Here is a 26,703-nt window from a genome sequence, read left to right on the forward strand (position 1 = left end):
TTTAGACAGTTGATTCTTATTTTGTCTTTATACTGATTATAACTAGTTTGGAGCTTTCTCACTTGGTCTTTGTTACCTAACTGGAACTAACCTGGCTTCTTTTACACTGACAATATTCTGCTTTGTGAATATAAAATGAAAAATACAGGCTTGTGTATGGATCAGAATGAATCAAAGATCAAGTGATGTTCTGAATATCATAAATGTGTTTTCTGCATCCAAATTCACCATTGCTTCTACAATATATTGCTCCAACTAGTGGACTCTGGTCGTCTTTGTCCATACAGAAATGACTCCTACCCCAGCCTCAATATCCTCATATCATAAATTCCTTGTAATCCCTTGTATCCACCTATTCTCTACTGTCTTTTTTCCTGTCTTAGGTCTCATCACATCATATCACATCATATAATCCTTCTACAAGTAAAGGGCAAAATTAAATTTGTTTGCATAAATAATGAGAAGCTCTAAGGTAGCTGTGATATACGGAATGCCAGAGAATAGTATAATACTGATGACAAGCTGCTAGGTGAAGGTGATGATATTATTGCATGGGGACGTTACTGGATAGCAGCATTTTATAAGAAGCCTCTGAAGGTAGAGATGACATTTTTCTGTCCTGCTATCATATTTCCTCAAAGACAGAGATTCCTGACTGGGCCAACAGTCTTGCTGATCCCACATCAACTCCCAACAGTGCTCAGAAAAACTGAGGACACTCTTTGTGAAAGACTTACTCCCATTCCTGCCAGGCAGAGAGAAAGTTAAAGCTGGAATCTGCTTAGAATCCCAACTGAATGCTCTCTAACAAGACTGTGTATTCACTATAGTAGCTTCATCCTTTTGTCTTGACATATTTGTTTGCCAAGGCTGAAATTCATCAGAAGACTAGACTTGGTACTAGCTTTCTGAAAATCTGTTTTACCCTGAGGGATGCCTAGCAGTGCACTACCAAAAGTAGATGATCTAGTCTTGATTCAGTGTTTAACTACAAAAGTGACCTTTTAGCTCCCTGGTATTCATTTTCCTCGAACTCCCTTTTTTTTAAATCATAGACTCCAACTTGCCCTGGTTTTCTGAAATACAATCTGGTATTGGGCATCCACTGCCCCAGATTAATGGATAACTCTGCAATTGAGGACTCTAAAAAATAACAGACATTATATTTATAGTGATGTAAAACTTTATAAAAAAAATTGTTACTTGATACCTTTTGAAAGCACAGACAAACATCTTAATGACTTAGCTTGACAGAATAAGAGCCTAAAGTTTTTACACTTCACAACTGAAAAAGCTGCTTAGATTTGCCAGGTCATACACATGAGCTGTACATACTGTATGTGTGTTAAGCTAAGGACTCAATTTTTCAGTCTATATTACTGCAAGTAATTTCTGCTCACTCATGGGGAAAGAAAGAATAGGTATGTTTGTGAGAAAAAAACGCATTTAGAAATAATTGGGTGTAAAATTCCCACAAGTAAAGCACAGCCACACAAAAACTAATCATAAAAATAAGTCAAGGAAGCAAATAAATAACTTTTATTTTTTTTCTTTTATGCATCAGAGTCTTGTAATTTTTTTCTTCATTTCTGTTACCTGCAGCGATGTCACTCAGTACTCTTCCTGTTTTATGAAGATTGATTTTGACTCTCCCATCACTCAGATATAAGAGGAAACCACCTGAAGACTGGTGCAGTTTACTGGATAACAGAAGTCCTTCCTTGTTCCAAGTGCGAAACTGAAAGCTGACAAATACTTCATCTTGCCCTGATGTGCCTCGCAGTGCCAGGAAACTGCTGGAGCTCAGAAATGTCACAGGAACCACCTGTGGCTCTAAACACGAGAAGGACATATTGCCCTAGAAATAAATAAAACAAATATGGCATTAAGAAGAGTCATGAGAATTTCTCCATGGAAACTGCAGAGTTTCAAAACATGGTACAGAGTACTTGGATGTATTAGTCTAAAAATTAAACATGAACATCATCAGATTGAGAAATGTTAATGTTGTCTGATCAGAGTAGACTCATCTGCCTGCACAGAGCGGCAAGGACCTTTGAGGGAATGGTGTAAGATCCTAAATTAGGAGGCTGATTTAATGCTACTTCAGGAGTTAGAAAGATCTGCTTTGTTCCTAGCTTGGCTCAGCCTCAGTGAGCATTAGGAACTTGACAAATTCTTCAGTGACAAATAAATACCATGCCACTGATTTCATGTAAACACCTCCATGGGTCTAAATGCTTGGATGAAGAGAAGAACGTTGAGCTGGCACTGATTGTTTAAAATGGTGTTAAATTTATGAAAAAAAATTTCCAAATTAATGCAATTGGATATATATATATATATATATATAAAATACCAACTCCAGTATTTGTCTTCACAAATAGAAAAATTCCACATATAAACTTTTGCTACTTACAAATGCACAACACATACTTCTTAATTTAAGAGGGAATGTGTTTTCAAGCAGGCTTATATGGACTAGATGATAAGTTGGATTTATGCACCTAGCACTTGCTTTGTGCTTACCTTCTTCTGAAATAACTGTTTCTTAGGTAAACTTGTGGCTGAATTAATTGAAAAAGAGAGTAACCTGCATCTATACTTGTACTGAGTAATGCAGATAAGAAATCTAGAAAGGGAATAATGAATTTTTTGCATCAGGTGTCAGAGTTAGTTAACACTTTATGGTGCTTGATAATAGTACACTGTACACTCTGATCTAATGACTTGCTGACATCATTTGAACTATAATTAATTTGTTCTGGAAAAAGGATTACTAAAGATTAATGTTTTTGGAATTTAAAGTGCACTTAATTTCTGTTCAACACTAAGAGGTTTTAAACTTTTGAGCATACATAAAACTTTGACCACACATTAAGCAGCTTTAAAATCAATTTAAGAAAAATATTCACTAGTCCCTGGTGTGGCAAAGTATTAGAGTTTATGGGTTTTCATTTTCTTCAAGGAAAATAGATAAATAAGTAAAAGCTTTATCTTATGAACTCAGCTGTACAGAAATGAATAGTCAGCTAAACTGACACATAGTGAAAAGATACTCAGCAGATTATAAAAGCCTTGTTAAATGCTAAAAGCTGGCCATTTGAAGATTCCCCCAGTAAAGTGCCCATTTAACAGGGATTCTGTGGTAACAGAGATTTTTTTTATATTATTTAGATCATGAAATATCTCCTAAATAGTTTTGAAAGTAGTGCACAACAATTTAAAACATTTGACATTAAAGTAATGAAACTTCCCATTACAGATAACTTCATAGATCCCCTTCCATTAGTCCACACAGAGCCTACTATAACTGCCCATTCCCCAATATTCATAGGCATCATGGAAAGAATACCATGCAGCAGTACAAGCTCACATAATTTTGGAATATTTCAAGTGAATTATACATGGGAAGATATGCCTCTCATTCACTTCTTCTATGACGGAGACCAAATTTGATTCTTCGTATTTTGAACAGAAATCCAAGTTAAAATATTTGGATCATGAAAGCATTTAATACATTTTTAATTATTCTGAGCTGATTTCCATGACACTTCTGCATTTCCTTCTGCTAAATAAACATGTTACAGAGATGACCCTTGTAGTAGTAAAAAAAAAAAAAACAAAACCAACAGTGAAGGACTCAGTAAAATTTCTAGAAAGCCTTTTGTAACACAGAACACATTTGTTACCTTCTCTAAAAGGTAGGAATTTGGATAATAAGACTTCTGGCCATGTCACAATGAATACATTAAACCCACCAATCTAAACTAAAGGTTTTCAGAAACAGATCAGTATAAACTGAAAACTAGAACTGATCTATCAAAATTTTAACTCTCTGGACAAAGTGAACCAGTGTCCTCAGTAACAAAGAACTTAAAAAATGTACTGCTGGTGTTCTTATTAGTCAGACACATATTCTTATTACTCTGCTACAAAGCCAAAGATTTGATGGTTTCTGATGTATCTTGTTACTCACTGACTTTTGTCACCCAGTTAGAAAGCACACAACAACTGTGGTATCAGACATAGCTAAATATCAGCTAAAGATCTCAAGAATAAAATGCATCCTGCCTTTTCTAACAGGAGGAGTCTACTCAGTAGAAAATGAAAAGTAGCCCAACTTGGTAATTACTTTATTTTTCTTTCATTACCTAACATAGATTTTACCAGAAACATGTGCTAACAGGTTGGATTTGAAAGTGGTTGTGATCTTTTTGTCTCTTTTTTATTCTTTCTTAACTTTAAATCTCTTACCACAATGTAGATCTGAGATTTATGCCTTCTGGCCAGGTCAATAATGTTCACTCCATTATAATAAATATTTTCAAAACACCCATGAAAGTTCCTGCGTGATAATGTCCCTGATTTTCCAGGCACTGGGATCCCTCCAAAGCTGAGCTTAGAAAGAGAAGAGAAATCAATAATACTATTAAGTAATTTTCTAAGGAAAGAAGTTGACTATACTGTAAGAGTAGAAGTCAAAGACTGGCCTATAATTACTGTTACTTGTGTATTTCACTGTATCACATCTACAAGCTAAAAGAATAGGCTAACAAAAAAAAAAAAAAAAAGGCTATATAAAGTCCAATGTATGTAGCAAATCATTCTGACATTTTGGCTTTTTTTTCCTTCTTCTGATGTATCTGCGTCTTCAATGAGTTTTCAGGGTCCATTACAGCTGTGAAACCAAGAAGAAGGACAAGGCCAAGTACAAGGAGACTATGCAAAACAGTGTAAAAAGGGAGAATACAATTAGCAACAATTTCTTTAGCAACTTGACCCTAACTTCTCCACTCTGTGCACACCATAATTACTATAGTAGTAAAGAAGAGCATATCAAATTACATTATTCTAGGACAGATTTGAAACAAACTAAAGCAGGCACATTTTCCCTTTCAAAATGCTTAGGCTGTGCAATTCCTTTGTATGGTGCTGTAAAATTACTTATTTCAGAAAGAGATTGGAAGATTTAAGAAAAAAAAAAACCCATTGAGAGCTACTAGATTCAAGAGTATCATTCTGTCTAAATACACTCCTGCCCTAAGGCCAAAGCTGCTAGAAAGCTGTAAATTATTTTAGGAAAGCACTGCCATAATCGTGACCTTAGTTCTTCTCTAGTATATGTTTTAACTCTTTTACACCACCAGCAATAGGATTCCAGGATAAGTGAACATTTGAGCTCACATATTTCAAAGCTATTCTAGACAATATTGTAAAAAAGGACAGTCTAAACTACTAACATTTTAATTTTTAAAATTTTTAAAACAAATTGCCAACCAGTTATTTTTCCTCTAGCTTTTGGTTTTTTTTTTAAATTAGTATGATCCTCCAAACTTTGACATTATGATTTACATTCAGAAATTCTGAGCAGATATTTTTTGAAATAGAATAATGCAGACACAGAACAGCATGACATCTCACTCTAAAATGCTTAAAAATTGGAATGAGTACTATAAAGTCTGCGGGTTCCTGACATTCTGCTCTATCATTCATTGTGTTATCCAACAAACAGCATAGGGCTGACATAAAGCAGCCAGTCATCACATTACAACTGTGAAATAGTGGTATTTTTAACCACAGGCAGGAAAATTTCACAGCACATTATATCTACTCCTGTTCATTTATTTACTATTTGTGCAAGAAAGATTTTTTCACAGGATAATTTTCAGATCTAACAGAGATTTAAGTCTTGATATAAATATTTCTACAACAGTTTGTATGCTGACATTGCAATTTTAATCAAGTTTTATATTCATAACATTAATATTCATTAAATCATAGCACTGAGTTGGGTCTCATTCATTATGTTTACAATATTGTTTATCACACTTGCAGCTCTATTAAAACAAAGGTATTAAAATAATGAATTCTGAAATGAAAAAGATGGTCTTTTGAAAATACTGAGTTGAGTCTAGTGGAAGATTTGTACTCCAAGAACATCTCTTTTTTTTTGATTAATTCCCTTAACAGACAGAGAATCCCCAAGGTCTTAAGGACTACAAACTTCTTTAAGTTCTGTTTCCTTTGCCTGTTTCAGCGCATTTGCATAACAAAGGTAATAAATGTAATAAAGGAAAGGTAATTTTCACACCTCATAATCAAGGTCCAAATAACTGAATTCTCCTTTTGCATGAAAATGATGAGTGTGTTTATCCACTGTAAAGTTTACTTGATTGTTAAAATGCTCAATGAGAACAGAATGCCAGTGTTGATCATCCAAAAGGCTGCCCAGCGTAATATTAATTTGGGCATTAGAAGGATAAGTTTTAGTATCACCTTGAAAGAAGAAAAATAAAAACTATTAATTTCATTGAAAAAATAAAATTATTCAAAAATATACTGCTAGTTTATCATACTTCATACATTAAAATCCACTTAACAGTTTAAGAGAAATTTTAGTCAAATAATGCCTAGTAACTATATTAGACTTTATGAGACTATAGCTGTTACCTAAATTAATGAGTAGGGACAGCTTCCCTTTAGTTAATTCCATGGTGATGTGGTCTCCATTTTGTCCTTCTCTGTGGAGGAGAATTCCATCACTTTGCATTGTCTTAAACTTCAGAGAAATCACATCTTTCAGTGTATTAATGAGTTTTTTATTTAATGTGTAAATTAGACAACTTTTCCCATCAAAGCCAACCACCTCAGACCCTAGAAGTAAAGAAATGAAAGATAATGTATAATGCTATGTCTAAAAGAAACAGTTGCATGTTACTTCAATATGGCATGAAGTTCCATCACTAACATATCTAGATCACTTCTGCACAGTAAATTGTACTTTATTTTTTCCCCGTATATTAAGACTGCTGTGTTTTAATGATGATGGTATAACTAGATAATAAAACCATGTGAGAAGAGATCTGGCATCTATTCAACTCTAATAATGTTCTCATATGCTGGTCTTCCTTTTCTTGGAGCTATAAAGTACTTTGACCATTTCTGTTTTTACCTGTATTCTTAGGCTGAAAATTGTTTATAATTTATATGCAATTCATTCCAATGAATTAAATCAAAACCAAAAAAAAAAAAGCCAAGGCTGCTGTTGACCTTTGGGAAAGCAAGGAAATAGGGCCAACTGATTTTATCTCAATAGTATAAAAGAATATCCATCAAAATCAGCACAGATTGAACAAGACACACACCAAGGAACCGATAACACTATAGAAAGCTCATAGAGTATTCACAGTTCATATGTAATGAAGAAAAAAGTAATTACCCTTGAAAAATACATTTTTGAAGTGAATGAAGATGTAAGGATACGCAATAAAATATGAAGTTGTTTTTCAACTGACTGGTTGACTTCTTGCAAGTCAAGGGAAACCCATTATCTATTTACTAACTTAAATAATTTCATGATAAATATTTCTCCATATCTTCAGCATGGAAATGGAATGAATTCAAATTACCTCTTGTACTTTAGGTTACTAATTTATATTCCATTTTCACAAAGCTTTTGTGAAGTGAATGCAGTTATTTTTTAAATATAATTTCTTGATTTTCTTCATATCTTGATAATGAAGAACTAATTTATCAAATGTACAATGAATAAATATGATGTTCTGCCTAAACAAGAACCTTAGATTTTACTTCATTTTGTCACTGAATGAATGTGGACAGCAAAAGTGTTAATTAATATTGAATTAAAATATGGAATGTGATGTAGAATAGCTTCAATAAAGACTTCAATAAGACCACTTTTACATTTATATACATCTATCAAACCATCTACTTAGTAGGCAATAATAACTGTACAATTGGGAACATATTCTTTTTATTGGGACAGAGTATAAAGTACATTAACATGGATTTCCAGAATCCCTTATACTATTCTGCAGCAGTGGTGCCTAAGAAGCAATATCTGCTTTGTCAAAATTTGGAAAATAAAGAAAATTAAATTTTGCCCCTGCCCTCAACCCATGAATTAATGAAGACTGAAAAATTGTTGCAGATGGCAACCAAAATTCTTGTCACAGAATTTTGATTGCCAGGTCTTGTCTTCACCATCCATGAATTACCCTTAGCAATATATTTAGAGGGGTGAGAAAGACAGGTCCTGCAGGGTTATAAGGATAAACAGAATGTGGGCACATATCCAGATTACCATAAGATTTTCCTCTCTTATTTACCAACTACTTGCAACTTACTGGACTTCAAAATACTCTATATGGTTTTCTCGACTGTTGTAAATAAGAAAAGTAAAACAGGTGGAATTGTTTTATGAACACTCATCTTTTGTTTCCACAATTGGCAGTGTCTTCCTTAAATTAATGCAATATAAATCCTAAGTGCACTATGAAAATATATTTGGAAATCACAAAATGCCCCTGAGAAACTGGAAATTCTGGAGGCTTCACACACCACAGGACCAAGAATCCTAGTGATCCTGAGCAAAAGTTTTAGTTGAAATGTCTATGAAATTTTTTTATCTTTATATCAATTGAAATCAATGCTAATGTTGTATAAAGAAAAAAAAAAAACAACTTAAACCAATGCAAACCAACTGGCATTATTCCAGTTATGAAGAGAATATGAAGTCCTTTCTTTGACTGATGTAATGTAATGCTGACTTAAAGCATTTCAGTCAGGTAGGAAATGCTGAAAAAGCCTTAGTACAACTAGAAATAATAGAAAGAAAACAAAAGTGTTTGATCAGTATCTGCAGTGCTTTTTGTTAGGTATCATAACATACATAACAGACAATTTTTAATGTGCATTATATATTTATTTTCCAGTTACCTATATTCTACTACTTTATACATTTGTCATTTTCAGATTTAAATCCATCTTTCTGCCCACCAGGGAAAAAAATCCCCACCTTTTTGTTTCTTTGATTTCTATTTTTAGACTACCAGTTTTTAGAGGATGAAATAAGACAGTACCGAAATGAAGAGGGGAAACTGTAACCTAAACACATTCCTAATATCCCTTTTATTTTAGTGTCACGACATAGCTTAACCTTAACTGTGTTTTACATGGCTTAATTGTCACAAACTGGCATTGCAGGAACAACACAGGAAATGTCAAAAGAGATACACTGTTCTCTTTTGTACACACTACATAGAAAGAACTATCAGGCAGAGGCTTCAGACAGATTTTGGGCTGAGGTTCAGTACAGAGTATTTGCAGCGCAGTCATGGCACGAGCAGATGTTTTATCAGTCCACATGAAGGCAGGTTTAACACCTCGAGGTAGAAAACAAACTCCTTCCTTCCTTCCTTCCTTCCTTCCTTCCGCCACTTCCTTCCGCCACTTCCTTCCTTCCTTCCGCCACTTCCTTCCTTCCTTCCGCCACTTCCTTCCTTCCTTCCTTCCGCCACTTCCTTCCTTCCTTCCGCCACTTCCTTCCGCCACTTCCTTCCGCCACTTCCTTCCTTCCTTCCGCCACTTCCTTCCTTCCTTCCGCCACTTCCTTCCTTCCTTCCTTCCTTCCTTCCTTCCTTCCTTCCTTCCTTCCTTCCTTCCTTCCTTCCTTCCGCCACTTCCTTCCGCCACTTCCTTCCGCCACTTCCTTCCGCCACTTCCTTCCGCCACTTCCTTCCGCCACTTCCTTCCTTCCGCCACTTCCTTCCTTCCTTCCGCCACGTCCTTCCTTCCTTCCGCCACTTCCTTCCTTCCTTCCTTCCTTCCTTCCTTCCTTCCGCCACTTCCTTCCGCCACTTCCGCCACTTCTGCCACTTCCTTCCGCCACTTCCGCCACTTCCTTCCTTCCGCCACTTCCTTCCGCCACTTCCTTCCTTCCCTCCGCCACTTCCTTCCGCCACTTCCTTCCGCCACTTCCTTCCTCCCGCCACTTCCTTCCTTCCTTCCTTCCGCCACTTCCTTCCTTCCGCCACTTCCGCCACTTCCGCCACTTCCGCCACTTCCTTCCGCCACCTCCTTCCGCCACTTCCTTCCTTCCTTCCTTCCTTCCGCCACTTCCTTCCTTCCTTCCTTCCTTCCTTCCTTCCTTCCTTCCTTCCTTCCTTCCTTCCTTCCTTCCTTCCTTCCTTCCTTCCTTCCTTCCTTCCTTCCTTCCTTCCTTCCTTCCTTCCTTCCGCCACTTCCTTCCGCCACTTCCTTCCGCCACTTCCTTCCGCCACTTCCTTCCGCCACTTCCTTCCTTCCGCCACTTCCTTCCTTCCGCCACTTCCTTCCTTCCTTCCTTCCGCCACTTCCTTCCTTCCTTCCTTCCTTCCTTCCTTCCTTCCTTCCTTCCTTCCTTCCTTCCTTCCGCCACTTCCTTCCGCCACTTCCTTCCTTCCGCCACTTCCTTCCTTCCTTCCTTCCTTCCTTCCTTCCTTCCTTCCTTCCTTCCTTCCTTCCTTCCTTCCTTCCTTCCTTCCTTCCTTCCTTCCTTCCTTCCTTCCGCCACTTCCTTCCGCCACTTCCTTCCTTCCGCCACTTCCTTCCGCCACTTCCTTCCTTCCGCCACTTCCTTCCGCCACTTCCTTCCTTCCTTCCGCCACTTCCTTCCTTCCTTCCTTCCGCCACTTCCTTCCTTCCTTCCGCCACTTCCTTCCTTCCGCCACTTCCTTCCTTCCGCCACTTCCTTCCGCCACTTCCTTCCTTCCTTCCGCCACTTCCTTCCGCCACTTCCTTCCGCCACTTCCTTCCTTCCTTCCGCCACTTCCTTCCTTCCTTCCGCCACTTCCTTCCTTCCGCCACTTCCTTCCTTCCTTCCTCCCGCCACTTCTTTCCTTCCGCCACTTCCTTCCTTCCTTCCCCCACTTCCTTCCTTCCCCCACTTCCTTCCTTACGCCACTTCCGCCACTTTCTTCCGCCACTTCCTTCCTTCCGCCACTTCCTTCCTTCCGCCACTTCCTTCCTTCCGCCACTTCCTTACTTCTGCCACTTCCTTTCTTTCTTTCTTTCTTTCTTTCTTTCTTTCTTTCTTTCTTTCTTTCTTTCTGCCTGCCCATCTGCCTCCTTCTGCCCTTTTTTTTTCTTTAAATGACTATAGAACAAGAGTAAAAAAAACCTAAGAAACATTGCAGAGACATCAGAGTGAGCAGGGAGAAGAACTCAAAGAAAAAAAAAAAACAAAAAAAGGGAACTCTTTAAATATTTCATCTAATTCCATAACTGACTGCCCTTATTTGGCCTTTCTACTCAATAAATGCTGAGACAAAAACTGAAGGGCTTGTCTGCATGCACACTTTACAAACATTTAAATGTGACAGTCCTTGATCTAAAAAGTAGAAAACAAGCTGCACATAAACAAAACAAAACAAAACAAAAAATAGAACAAATGGAAAAAAAAAAACCACAAAAAACCCCATAATAGTCTGCTACATCCTACAGGAAAATACAATGACTATTACCAAACCTCACTGAGCCTATAATTAAAGGCTAAACACTATTTTTGAGAATACTAGGCAAAGTTATTCAGAGCAGGCATTTGACTGGAAGACAGCAAATTTGAAGTGGTGTCAAAATTTTCCCTGTAAGTACGACTTCATCAAGACAGTAATGACTTTTATAGAACATAGAGACATACATTTTTCACATCACTTTATGGTGCAGAGAGATCTACACACTGTATTCTCACAAGTTTAGTTTTAGTTGTGTAATTTCTAACAGGTAAGACTGAAGAATGAAATTAGTGCATTTGCACTTGAATACAGAACACAGTTCACATACTTGACAGTAAATGAAAAGAGAGTTGTTTACTCTAAAAATCTAATACAAAGTGAGAGTTCCCTGAAGAAAAGGATGAGAAAATAGGACATGTAAAACATGTGAATCAAAGCTAAAGTAGATATTACTGGCATTTCTACGTTTTTTTTTCTGGTCCCACTTCGAAAAGTAGAGTCATTCAAAAAGAGCCAGGCATAATTACTGTAACCATAACTGCATGTCCTCATTGTGCCTGATAAATGGAGAAAAAGACTGGAGAGAAAGAATTAAGCTTTTACATTTTTAAATAATTTTTAAAACTGTTAATCTATAATCACCTGGTTTGTCTTCAATGGCAACCACTGAATTTACCTAGTAAAGGCACTTGGTAATCAGTAGATGTTAAAAAAAATACATAGATGATAAGAAGTCTGCAATTCATTTGGAATGATAGCATTCATAGATACGGGAAAAAAGCATTTCTAGAACACTCATTATCATTCATTCAAATAAAATCATAACAAACTTTAAAAAAATTACTTTAAAATAACTATAAAAAAGTCATATTTTTGATGACATCATGTTCTTCATATACTGTATTAGAGAGAATAATGGATCAAGTAAATATTCATTTTAAATTCATCCTAATCTTAGAAGATAACTGTAGTTGATTTACTTCTTTAAGCTGCCTATAGGATACATTCTGTGCCATGTATGTAACATGAAAAAAAAAAAAATCTTCCTCAAAAATAGCTAATGGCTACACAAAAATACTTTATTTCATAACTGCTTATTCTAAATGTTTTCTTTTTTCAGTTGCATGGACACTTTTCTTTATTTGTCCTTTAGACTCACAGAGTTTTCCAGTGGTGGGCAACAAGCATGACACAGAAGAGAGCCATAATATGGATCTTGCAAGAGAAAATTATTATGGTGAATATAGATAAATAAAATCTGACTTTTAGGCATGGTCAAAAGAGAGCTCTTCAGTTTGAAAATGTTTGACAGCAAAACTGAGTAAGGATTTAAATGTTATCATATGCAAAAGGTAAAGGACTATGAAGAAGCAAAGCTGATGACTATCAAGGAATTTTAAAGTGAAGCTTAAAGAGAAGAAAGACTATTCTGCCATCATGTACCTCTGAAATCAGGTCTCAAATAGAAGATTTAGATGAGATTTTAGCTTTGAATGATAAATTCATTTGTCTACCCTCCATTTTTAAACTTTGGTTGTTCTGGAACTTAAAAGAGTTGAGGATAAATTGAATCATATTTCTCAATTTTCAAGGCCATTTTCTCAGATTGTTCTAAGAATCATAAGTCATGTTCCCAGTCTCAAGGCAGCTGTCACTGAGGAATTTTGTGTGAGCCTTTCAGTCTCTTCCTCTGGTATGAGATGTTTGTTTTCTGGGATGAGGAGGTTTACCTGATTTCTGAGGTGACCTAATCTCCTGCATCCAGGTTTAAATTTTCAATATTCTTTGTTCATTACCTTTTACCAATTTTAAAAATTCAAGTTTAAGGCAGAAAGGCCAGAGAAATGTTTTCCTGATATGCACGTAAAGTCAGATAAAAATGCACGGCAATAGAAAACAGTTATATGGAGACCATCCAAAAGAAATCAACCGTACAAAATATAACTTAAATAAGGAAGTTGAAAAAGAACACTGAAACAAAAAAAAAAAAAGAACAAAAGATAAAAGTATGCACAAAAAGCAGTTAAAGAGTTTGCTAAAATAAATTCTGTTTCCATCATGAAGAAAAGATGTGAAGAATAAAAAGCAGTAAAAAACTTATATAGAGGAATTTTAAAAAAAAATCCATGGATGAAAACTGCAAAAGGAAGATGTCAGGAATATTTACACTGTCCAGACAATCAATAACACCACGACACTTACACAATTTACTTTCAAAGGCTTATGTCAGTTACTGAAGGCACAAAAACTATTCTAAATACATAAAATATATAAAATATAAATACATAAAAAACTCTGAAGTGTCCTTCAATTTTTCATTTGTGGATCTATCTAGTTGTACTCTTACTCTTTCAAGATCTAGACCATATAGATTTAAAACTAAATTTAAAACTAAAGAGGTAAACATTTAGCATAATTTTGCCTTCAGCTAGATAGCAAGCATTTTACAACTATGACAAAAAAATGGAACAGTTTGCATAAAATCAGGAATTGGATTTTGTCCATACCATTCATTCCAACACAGAAAGTACAGGAAAATAAGCATCACATATTGACAGCTTATGTAGAAATAATGTAGTATGCACATAAACTTATTAATTCAGTTTTATTTGAGATTAAATTCAGCCTTAGAAATCTACTTTCAAATGCAATTTAGGCAGCCAAAGACACTGATGAAGATTAATTTCATTTAGCTGACACAGAAACAAACTTACTATAGGTGCATCCATACACTTCAATGCGCATTCCAATCCTGCCATTTGGATTCCAGTCCAAAGGCACAAAACGGAGGAATCTTGCTTTAATAGAATGCTGAAGCTTATAGTACACGACACTGTCTGCATTCGTGTTTCCAGAAAACGCCTAGAAAATGAAAAAGAAATCAGCCACATCCACATTGAATACAGAAATATATGGAAGTATCACTGATCTTTTAATTTTATATATTTTACTTCCATTTCATCTGGCAAACAGTCAAGCACAGGAATAAAATGAAATTGTCAGAGAATTTTACAGGAACATCAGGACGATTCAATATTGATGATTCCTTTGGATAAGGTGTTAACTCATCCGTGTATTTAGGGCTGATGCTCCATGCAGCAAAGTATTTAACAGCTTCTAAAATTTCAGTGAATGAACCCTGCTAACCCAAACTTTCCTGTCAAAAAACACATGGAATATCCTCACATTTCAGTGCATGGCTCTATCGAACACTTTAGCATAAGAAAACTGAGTGATGTCTACAAACTCCTTCCACTGAAAGGCTAAATGGATTTCATTGCAAGCCTAAGTTTTAAATGCATAGCATGCTGTTTTGAAAATGGTCTTATATTGACAGATCATGGTAATAAAAGACTTGTTTCCAACTAAAGAATTCAAACTGTAAAAAGGATGTGTTTCAGTGTCCTGTTAAAAAAGAAGAATCTTTATTTCAGTTTTTTTAACAAGGTTCAAGAAAAAAAAAACAACTTTTTTTGCAGTATTTAACTGATAAAACTACTTTCCCATTTTCTTACATAAAAAACCCCAGAAATACATATAAATTTAAAGAAGAAATTTTTAAAAATCTGTAATAATAAGCTATAGCATTCTAAAAACTGGAGAATATTTTCTGCTTTCTCTGGGTTGTGTGGTGGTTTTTTGTCATTACCTGTTTATGGTATGTGAAGCATGAAGAATTTGTTCAGACATTTTGAATCCAAATATCTGATGGCTCTCTGAAATATTTAGATGAGCCGTATTTAAAAGATTATACCTTTCTGGCTGTATGAACAGTGCTGTTGCCATAGCTATAAGCCACAGATATTGCAGCTGGAGAAGTACATAGCAACCAACATCTTTAGGTATGCAGCTTCTCTTTCCATAAGTTTTAGAAACAAAGATGAGCTTCACTGCATTCATTATTTATCTTTCTATACACAGATCGGTGCACCTTCTCTCTCCTGCAGTAGTGAAATTTCAGTAAATTCTAATCACTAAACTTTCAATGGGGAAAAAAAGGAAATTATATAAGAAGACCCAAAACCAAACCAACCAATGAAAATGAAAATCAAAACAGTTAGCGAATTGGCTTATTTTAGCTAACCTATCAGGCTAGCAATGAGCAATGAGAGTTAGTGACTTTGAATATCCATTTTTAGCTTCATGCTTTGTAATTCCATTAAAACAATACCTAAAGGTGGAAATATAACAAAGGAAACCTACTATTTGGAGGGTGAGACCCTTCCAGACCTCTTGTCCCTTCAAATCCTATTTGCAGTCTGTAACAAATATAACTGCCCATGAAAGTACCAATTAGTTTGCTGACTGAACCAGAAACAGGCCCCAGAAGTTTAAGCACTGCGAGCAAATGAAGTGTTCAGTTAAGATTTAAATTTTTGCAAAATTGCTTTTGGAGAGCAGCCACCTCATAAAAATTATTTTGAGTTTTGAAAACAGACTGTATGTGGCTTGATATTTTTGCTGTAGGGTATATTTAGGCTGTAGTTTTTTTAATTCAAAATTTGGGTTTTGGCTTCAACAATAACCTAAAAATACTTCAGGCTACTTCTTTAACACCATTCAGAATGGCTAGTTTAGAAAACAGTATTTTTTAATGTAATTTTACAAGGCTTTTATCTGGGAAAACCACGTGTATCAATTGTGCTGAGTACTAAATGGGTCCTTATTTCTTGTTTTAAACAGTCTAAAGGTTAAAATAAGTATTTTGATTTTTTTTCAGTCCAAGACCCCTTCAAAAAAAGAGAGGACAAAATCAGAATGCTTTTTCTCTAGGTTACAGTATTGAAGGTGCACCTGAAACCTATGAAAGTATCCTGTAAGCTTTTCAGAGGAGAACCATATTCAACGTTTCAGACAGTCCTGTCTTTACAGTAGAACACAACTACTGTTTCATGGTCCAATCCAGAAATGGTTAAAACATAGAATTTATAACCACATAATGAGCTTCTTTCATTCTACCCCTCTTCTTTAGACTGTTCAGACCACTTCACTCTTATGCCAAACTATGTATAGGGAACGTGCCATTACTTTAGATTATCCTCACAGCTTACACAGATATCTAATGGTTAAAAAGATGCCATGTGGCATCTTTTAATAGGAATAACACACCTCTATTAATAAGAATAACACACCTAATAATTGCACCTAATAAACACTGTTTAAAATTTTTGCATAAATATTAATAGGGTCATACACTTAACCCAATATAACTGTTTGTCGACTCTTACTGATGTATTTACATCAACTACATATTATACTGATTCCTAGTAGCCTGAAAACATACCATCTTCCTTAAAGAATGCAGTTTTTGAAACACTGAAATACTATATTGCAGTTTAGCTGTAAACAGTAACAGGGCCACTTAGCAGCAGAGATATCTAGGTAGGTGACACTCCACAACATAATTCATTGCATGAAGTAGAAGCATTCTGGGCTGTACTGAAGCCTGAACTGGGAGCCTGAACTGCTCTCAGACTTGGAGAGTTTAACTGTCCTACTCAGTTTCTAACCCAGTAACTTCTTTATCTCAAGCTACTTTAACCCTGCTTTGAAGACAGAATTATTCAGTTCATTATGGTGTCAGAAATCAGAGACGCACTCTGGAGTGGTAGATCTAAGTCCTGTCCATAGGAGGGCATTGGCAAGCTCAGAGTGATTGTGAAGGTAAGCTTGCATCAAGACAAGGTAAAAAAGCTCCTTGGTTTCTCTGTCCATCCTCTATGTAGAAAGGGTGTTGACCAGGGATAATATAGGCATCCTGTTCAAAACTTTCCCACCAATCAAAAATTCTCCCAGAAATCAAACTGTGTAGGACCCACAATTCAGATAATCTAGAGGACATGACCCTTATTTACAAATACAACTTTACTGTATAATATACTAAATAGACGCTGTAAAAAATAATACTAAATAATATGCACAAAGCTTTTACATGTTGTGTACCCATTGCTGTGAATATATTTATTACAAATATTATTTTTAAAAATGTACATATATAAATAAATATAGGTATACTTGGCTGCAAAGCCCCATGTAGTGATTAATAACAAGTACTAGAATAGGACCAAATCTGAATGACATCATTGGAAGAGAAGTTGTGGTACTAGTGTACCTCAGGATGGGTCTAATTTCACCATGTGGTTTATAAATTCTAGTACCAGCCACAGAAAAAATCAGCATGAAGTAACTTGGAACTTTTTGTATAAACTACTGCCTTTAAAAATGTTGTAGGATTAATTAATCTCTCCCATTTTCTCCCAATACGTCTAAACCCAGGTTTATATTACAGTTCAAATTATTTATATCTCAGTAAAAAAAAGGAGTACCTATTCCAGATAACCTAGTACACAGTACAAGTACACATCAACTGACAGGTTTTCTGAACTAGAATCCAAACACTCGGACTCATCCTTCTCATCCTATTACCACTGAGGTGAGTTACTGTTAGTCTATTGAAGTGGCTCCCCAAAGTCAACAACTATGAACTCTTCAGTTAAAGTGAAAAAATGTGAAAGTCCTTCACTCTGACCAGAGAACACTGTAACAGACAATTGCCTCCTTTCTTAGATGTCTGCATTACAATTATAGGGCTAGGACAAAATGATCACAAATGTTAAATTAACAGATTTTTAAGACTTTGCTGGTTATAAATGATATATGCAAAAGCTAGCTGATATGTTTCATATAAAATAATAACAGTGATATTATACTGAGAAGCCCTGTGCCATCAGTTACTTACTGTATCTTTCACTATATCTTTAATTGTTTGAAGACACAGTTGAAATATAGTAGTGTTATCTTAAGTTGATCAAATCACACAGCAGTTACACATACTCATAAATCTGAGTCATAATGTCTTTTGTAAAGAAAGGACAGCACATATTAATGACAACCTGATTAATATAGACCAGACAGAAAAAAAACTTAGCAGAAAACCATCATAAATTGTTGTTCCAGTCAATGTTCACTGCTTGTACCACCTAAATCCCTATTCCTGTACTTAAAGCTTTCCATCACTGTCACTCAGAGACAGGGTAGTGGGGTAAATTATACAAATACTCTTTCAGTCTATCTCTTTCTCTTATTTCTTTACATATGGTGAGTGTTTTATTCACTGTCATGGTTCTTCCCCTTTCTTTTGGTCTTTCACCATGTGAGTGGAATATTAGCAAACTTTACGTAAGTTCCATAATAGCTCAGGAACTAAGAGATGAAGAGAGGATGAGACCACACTTATCAGTTAATTTATCAAAGGTGACATCTGGCATTTCTAAATGGACTCCAGATATTACTTCTGTCCTTCTGTTTTGTTAGGGTTTTTTTTTTTTTTTGGAGGGTGGGTTCTTTTTTGTTGTTGTCGTTTTGGATTTTGATTTTTTTTAGACAACAAGTGAAACAATTTGCTTTCATATTAATATAGAAGAGGGAGAGTTCAATATCTAAAATTAAGCTAATGGAAAAAGATCGTGAGGTTTTCTCTTCTTACAATAGTAGCAGTTGGATATAACATTGCAGGGGTGCACAAAATGTATGAATCTAAGGCCCTTGAACAGGTTCTGTTAGTCAGAAGAGTTTTATCAACAGTTAGCCATGCTCATTTTGAAATGGGCTTAATAAATTCTGCTTTCTTTATCATTCTTTATTCCTTTTATGTTCAATATACCTGAAATGAAAAGGGACTCAATTTTCCAAATGACATGGTATGGGGACTAATAAATAAAACAAAAATAAAAATTAAAAATATATATGTTTAAGCCACCAGCCACAACAGGCGTTTTGAATTCTTCCACCTACCTTATTTCATCATTCAGATGTAGTAAAAATGTTATGTGAAGTAACTTGTCACCATCAGAGGGAGCTCTTGTATTGACACAACTAGGCGCAACATTTCCCTTTAAAAATTATCATAGTAATTTTTCCTTATAAAATCCCAATATAGAGTATGAATCTACTATGTTTTATCTATTAACACCTAATTACATGGACCTCAGAAATATTCCTGAAAACTGAAAATATGAATCTGTTTCATAAAAGTATTACTGGAATTTTACACACTCTTTAACAATGCATGAAGATTAGCTAACTCTTTATTCGAAATGAATATAGATATGCTTTTTATAATATGGATCTGTAGTCAATGAATTTAGATTCTGATATTCCAAAGGTAGCTGTGATGATATCAGAAGGTAGCAACCTTCTGATATCAAAGTTTTGATAGTTTCATTTTAACATTTTCCCCCCTTGTTTTTTAATAAATCCATTTGAAAAAATCTGTAAAATATGAATACATTGTATTTTGAATCCGGGCTAAAGTGCAACTGTCCTTTCACTTTCAAATCAATTTGAAGTTTAATCACTACTCTTCTTCTGGGTAAACAAATGTTTTTACTAGTTTCTTCAATCTGGAGTACAAAATTGAATTTATACACTTAGAAATAATTAACTCCATAAGTGTTATCAAATATTTTCAAATGGGCAACAACATATTTAAACTGTTTATTCACATATTTGCCTGTTAAAATTTGAAAATAAAAAAAAAATTGTGCAGGTGGTACAGTTCTGATTGAATGAAATTTATGTAGGAATCACAATTCATTATTGTACTTCTATAATACATGACATAACCCAGAGTTTACCAGAAAGGTAATCCAGGTAATTTATAACTACAATACCTTTAGTGCAACAGCTGGGTATGAAATCCACTGAAATGTCAAAACAGCACGTGGGAATTCTGTTTGCTCAAAGCAATATAAAAAAAGAAATCCCAAGTAAACATTTTATTAATACTATATTATAAATTTTCTTTTTATAAAATTTCACACCTTGCTTTGAAATGAAATTAATTATCAGAAAGAAAGGAAAGAAACCTTAATAACTGTAACATAGAAATGGCACAGCAAATACTCTTATGTTCTAAGGATCATAAAAAATAAAATAGTTCAATAATAAGCTTTCCTACTAAATTATTTCTGTGGTTTTTCATACATGATGTCTCATGATTTCTACCTTTAAAGAAATTTCTGTAAATGAATTCTTTTTCAACTCATCTTTATGGATTTAGACTAATGTATAACATCAAGGTAACATGACAATCTGTTTCTTAGGTTGCTGCAACATTAGTCAAATACCTCACCCATTTCACCAGAAACTTTAGTGGCAAAATTTCACTTTTCTTTTCATATAGGTCTTGCCATTCTGATACTTAGAATACCTTTCAAAAGCAACCAACTTCCTTATTTTTAGCTTTACTCTGAAAAAAGATACTATGAAATGAAAAGCTAAAAAAACTCACTGAGATTAAATGTTTTGGATATGATGATAACAATAAGGCTGTAAGAACATTCTGTATACTAATTCTAATTCTGTGCAAAAGCGTTCAGCAAATGTATATTAGGGCTGCATTCAGTAGTTATCAGGAACTAGTAAAAATATGTGGGAAGTATTTCCTGTTAAGAACATTTAGAATACAAAAGTAGACCCTCAGTTTTTCAGAAACATCAGCATGCATGGTGGAGCCTATTGCTCTAGTAGGCGTCTGATGCCTCAGAAATGTAATGCAGAGAGCAAAGTCTGCACTGTAAACATACTACTAGATCACTTAGGAATATTTACTAGAGTGCTCTCTTTGAGCCCAGGAGATGTGTCTTAAAAGCCACACTGAATATAATAAAATCAACTTCCTAGTTATTTGTCATATGGAGAATTCGTTTCTAACACAGACTTCAGGTATTTGGATAACCTAAGCAACAAACTAACTGCAGTTGATTCTTTCCGGTACTGCTATGCATTTAAATAGAAATTAATGACTAGAAAATACCACTGACCAGCAAATTTGGCATGCAACGAGAGAACACATGATGGGCAGCCAACAGAATGGACACACCTTCAACCCTCAGCGACTGGGTACCTTTGTGGGAGGGAAAGAAGTGACTGATACGGTGGTGCCCATCAGCTACAGCACAAGGCAAGCAGATTGGCACAGGTGCCTCCATAGAAGAAAGGAATACAGAAAAACTTTGCAGAAACAACATTAAGTTAATCCTCAAAGAGAGACTGGAGAGGACAATTTTAGGTGACAAAGTCTCTTTCCAGGTACAAATTTCAATAACTCCATGGCTCACAGGGAAAACCTGACACATGGTTTGCAGCCTGAAGACACATCAGTGATGTCACCAGCTTTCTTCCACCGATAGGGCTATCTGGTGGAAAGCAAAAGGAAAGCACCTGTACCAATGCAGTACTAACAGTAATTCTGATACATCACTTTCTATGTGAAACCTAAAATGATCAGGCTCCTTTACTCTTATCCCATCTCCTCCACAGCATATTTTACTTCATCTTCTCATTTCACTAAGGTAAAAAGGCAGAAGAAAAAAACCCCAAAAATTTATCAGGAACTGACAATGTTTTGACTTCAGCTGTCCCAATTCCTGTATCCCAAGTTTAAAAATACAAATCCAAGTTACTAATATTGATTTACCTCAGACATAGAGAAAGTCCCTAATGCTTACTTCAGAGTCCCTAGTGTTACTGCATATATCACTGGGATCTAGCTCCACGCTAAGGCTGTTATAGCATGAGAGAAATGCATAACCCAGAAGTAAGAACCCAAAAGTATATATCTTAAGGATACAACAGGGTGAACGCAGCACTGAATTTCAAATATTTAAGGTCTTTTAAGGTTTTTCAACTCTAATAGTCAGAAATCAGACTACATGGCATAAGTGGGAATAAATTTCACTTAGTGCACATGACATCATGAACCCTAACTCTGATTCTTCAGAGGAGAAGACGACTTCATGACTGAATATATGGGAATAATACTGGTTATTTGTGATGCTAATTTCTTCAGTTCATGTAAACAGAGCAAACATTTAGTTGCACCTCCATGTGTGCAGCTATCACTCTGGGTTAAAGCTAAAATACAGACCAAAGAAAATGGGTTGAAGTTCACATAGATTATTCAGTCCACACACCAAGACACCAACCACGACATCACTGCAAGACAATCAACCCTTTCCTTAAAATAACTAACTGCTTTCTCGATAAAGTGGCATTGAATATGCATATGAAGATTGTTTCTTTATACTAAAAAGAATTCATCTTAAATAAAAGAATTTCAAGAAATTTTGTTTTTCACTTGGTATCCCTAGAAGGAGGCTCTCATACCAGCAACAAGCTTGTGAGACAAAAATGAAGCCACACAACTCTCATGAAGTAAAAGTGTTGCCAGCTTCTAATACCATCATTTCCAGAACACTGAATTCATGTCTAACACTTACGAAATGCTTGAAGGATGAGAGACAGTGAAAGTCATTTGTGCATGCCACTCAAAACTATGATGAGTACAGGTACATGGGTGGTCATTTCTCTCAAACTAAATTATTCCTTGCTCAAGAGTAGTCTGGAAATTAATTTTTATTCAATTAGCTTTGATATTCAAAAGAGACCATGTGGGAACGGCTTTTCTAAGAGAAAAAGTAACAGTCCATAGTGGAATGAAGATGGTCCAAAGTCCATTTTGTAAATCAAAATAGTGGATGGATAGCCCATCATGCCTTTCTGTGCAGTAGGAAAAGAAAATAAGTAAATAGTAAGAATTTTTCTTTCATGTAGACATTGCTTGTGGAACTTGGAGCTCCATAAAATGCTATTTTCTTTTACAAGAATCTTGAATACAAGAATGCTAGTTCTTTGATTAAATGTTTGTGAAATGGGAAGTAATTTCAAACAAACTTTTAGATGACTTTTAATGTATAGAAACTTGCAGTAACCTGTAGGGAGGAGTGTGATAGATTAATGTTTACTGCTTTAGGTTTTTTGGAATATTTCAACCTAAAGATCTTGCTTACATTGTAACATCTTTTAACTGCCTTTGGCGCACACTGATGCTGCAGAATGCTTATAAATCAAGCTATTTCAAGTGGATATTTTTAGTTTGCAAGTCATCACTACCTACTTGGTGCATCTGGAAAAAAGCAAAGTGCAAGGCAGAAGAAAATGGAGAATTATCCTCTTACACCTTGAAAAAACTGCATCTGAACAGATGAACTGATTCTGAAATGCTTTTGAAAAACATTCAAACTGAGATCTAACTGAGAACCTGAAGGAATTCAAAGGTATATCTAAATTTGAACTCTAGTATTGGGTTTGTCTTTAACTTTTTACCTTTTTTTTTTTTTTTTTTTAGTCTCCTGCAGGATTTCTTGGGGGAAAAAAAGAAAATATTGTGTGATGCTTGTAACAAACACTAAAATCTGTCTCAATGCTATTCCCCCAGTTGAATTAGGGACAGGTGAATTTGCAGAGATGCATACTAGTAAAATTGTTCTTACTCCACTTTACAAATACAGATTGCAATCAGACAAAGGTAATTCTACTGAGGACTGTTTTCTCCTTCATTTGCAACCAACATTTAAGTGTGCACAGTTCACAATTCATTGTTAAGGACAGAAAGGACTTCAGGTATTTTATATATAAAAAGAAAAAAGAAATAATAAGAAAGCAAAAAGAAATAATAAGAGCTGATATCTGACCAGGGGGGCACTCTACTGCAGCCAGCTTAAAAAACATTTTGTCATCACACAGAACAACTTATTCCTTCCTTTTGATAAGTGTACTTCAGTATGTGTGTGTTACAGTAGAAACTCCATTATATTTCTTAAGGCAGGCCAAAATCTGGAAAAAAATAAATTAAGATAAAGATCAAGCACGAAGTCACCTGATCACAATTCAACGAGAGTGATTTCCTTGGAGAACCCAGAGAGCAAAGGTCAAAAACAAATTTCTAGATAACAATACAATATAATTAACTGAACAATTACAGAGTAATTCACCAGTGTCTTTTACAACTAGTAGGGGCAGATAAATATTTGGGGAAAGGAAGGAGGTGAAACACTTCATCAGTTCATGTGGTCCCTCCATCTGATACTGAGTGATCCACTCAATGTAGTAGGAAGTGCTCACAGAAGTCAACACACTCATTCTAAAGACCGTTCTCAAGTTTCTAATTCTTGCAATCTCATTTGTTTTAAAAGTTGGCAAGTTCATACTTCATGACAGATACACAAGTTTTGGGGTTTTTTTAACCTATGTTAAAAGCTATGAATTAAATCACTGTCATGTAATCTGCACTTTGTAAAAGCCACCTTCTCTTTTAAACAAGGAATTGTTTGCTCCCAAAAACCTTTGTTGCCATTGAATGAATCAATGATTGGGATCATTGTAAAAGAAGACTGCTTCTGTTAGGCAAATTATCACCTTTGCATCAGAAGTAATTTCAAAATGACACAGGAGAAGGACAAGAAAATTCAATATGGTATCATTTGTAAATATTTTTAGATCTGTCAGAAAATGGAAGTCATTCTTCAACTGCCTAACAATATTTCAAATTATCTTCATATAACACAGAGTGAGTAAAAGATTTCTAATAATTTCAAAATGAAAATGTCATTCACATTGTATTTAAAATATTAATAAATGTCACACTTTGTTATCTTAATTTTTCAAACCACAAAATAAGAAGCTTTGTAAGTATTTATAAAGAGTATGACACTGCTTTGTAGATGTATTTATAATACAAAAAATTCTTCCCAAACATTTGAAATAAATACACATTTTAAAAACCCAATAACAAGAAACACACAATACAATCATGGATTATCACAAACACTAATTTGTGATGCATTACATAATCTCTTCATGTAATTCTTAAAAAAAAGTTATTATTTAATACTTTTGCAACTTTAAGCTACCTATGATAGATTAAAACATGGGGTTCCTTAAGATATGTTGAATGTACTAAATATTTTTATTCTAAAGTATTATTAACTGAAACTCAAAACTAGAAAAAAAATTTAAAAAACTCAACCAAAACCATCCCTTCAGACTTCTCAGACTCTGCTTTTAGTATATATGCTCAGTTAGTTTCTTATTAATTCTGTGCAAAAATTTATCTGTCATATTACCTCTGTGTGAAGTCTGTCCTAAGGGGACTCTTATGAGCACAGCAGTCACTAGGAATGCACAAAACTTCACCTCTGCCATACTTAAAAAGGCACGTGGTAATGTTCACTGCCAGTGTACCTGGTCTTTACTTGTTAGCTGGTAAAGAACAGATTTAAATTACCATCTCTCATACAAAGATGGCAATTCCAGAAGTTGGTAGTCTGTGTAGCGATCAGCTATTTACATACATAGGACTGTAGAGCAAGAGTCATCTTGCCAAAGACGCAGAATGCATTGAAAATAAATTGAGGAGAAAATTATTCTGCCACAGATAATAAATTCTAGGACCATAATTAGGATCCGGAATGATTGAAGCTGATAAATGAATAAATATGAAACACAAAGTTACAGGCATTATTCTGCAGTTTTTAGCTCTTTATAGATGAAGACTATGAAAGTTGGTCTTGTAACATGAACCATCTGTGATTCTCTGTGTTGTATTTTTATGTTGTTGGCATGACTAGATATTTTGACAGTGATAAATAATAAAAAAGACCATCTCTTTCAGACTGAATTTACAAATTTACCTGTATTCTAACAGAGAAAAAGAAAAATCCAGCAGAGAAGTAATTAACCATGATCCCCACTTGTTTACCTGGCTTCCCTTCCTGTAACCCTACTAGACAAAAATAATTATTCATCCATTGTGTTAGATGGATAAATCAAGTCTTTCTATTTGACAATTGCTTCTAAAGTCTGAGGTGGCTTCAATAGCTTTTAGCTGCTAAAGATCAAGATGGAAAATTCTACAACGGGGGTCTGTCCTGGTCTACACCTATTTGTGCAACACATCAGAGACTCAGGAGTACCAAAAAAAAGGGCAAAATTATTCTAACAAATGAAAGTATATAGTTGTTAATCATTGAAAATATCCATTGACTTGGAAAGGATATTGTAATCCAGCCTAGGTCACTCTTAGCACTCAGTTCAAAATACTGAATGCTTGACACTACGTTTGGAGTTGAAATCCCCACTTAGACCTACTATGCAGAAGATTCAGAACATCTTTATCAATAATTATTAAAAAATATATAATTCAATCTTACTTAATTTTGTAGTAATCTTTCATGACTTTTGTAGCTTTTCTCCTTGCACAACTGAAGTAAGCTGCTGCTGTGTTGTCTACTATATGTTTACTTTAGAAATACAAAACTAAAGAAAGGCTTTTTTAGCATGTTTTCTTCTGGGAACAGACCCTTCTATATCAAGCAAAGTGCTATTGCTCTTTACAGAAACAGAGGACAAGGCTGCTACCTAACTTTTAAATCTTCCTTTTCTTCCAGGCTCTTTTTTTGACCAAGACCTCCTAAAAAGTATCTTGGCAGCTTATATCCTTGCTGCTTTCTGCACCTTACCAGATTGAGGAGAAACTTTCAATTCTAGTTCTAGACTATTCCAT

The 26,703-nt window shown here is 35.0% G+C and overlaps 1 protein-coding gene across 1 annotated transcript in view; it reads right to left on the minus strand.

Annotated features, from left to right (window-relative positions):
• Positions 1-26,703, minus strand: part of CNTNAP4 (contactin associated protein family member 4) — a 202,851-nt gene that overhangs the window by 64,622 nt on the left and 111,526 nt on the right. The window contains exons 4-8 of the mRNA XM_005495530.4: positions 14,012-14,159; positions 6,454-6,657; positions 6,095-6,279; positions 4,258-4,401; positions 1,597-1,858 (exon numbers count right to left, since the gene is read on the minus strand). Of these exons, the coding sequence (XP_005495587.3) occupies positions 1,597-1,858; positions 4,258-4,401; positions 6,095-6,279; positions 6,454-6,657; positions 14,012-14,159 (943 nt within the window). The remainder of the gene's footprint in view (positions 1-1,596; positions 1,859-4,257; positions 4,402-6,094; positions 6,280-6,453; positions 6,658-14,011; positions 14,160-26,703) is intronic.

The sequence above is a fragment of the Zonotrichia albicollis genome, chromosome Z (genome assembly GCF_047830755.1).
Source record: "Zonotrichia albicollis isolate bZonAlb1 chromosome Z, bZonAlb1.hap1, whole genome shotgun sequence".
Lineage (NCBI taxonomy): Eukaryota > Metazoa > Chordata > Aves > Passeriformes > Passerellidae > Zonotrichia > Zonotrichia albicollis.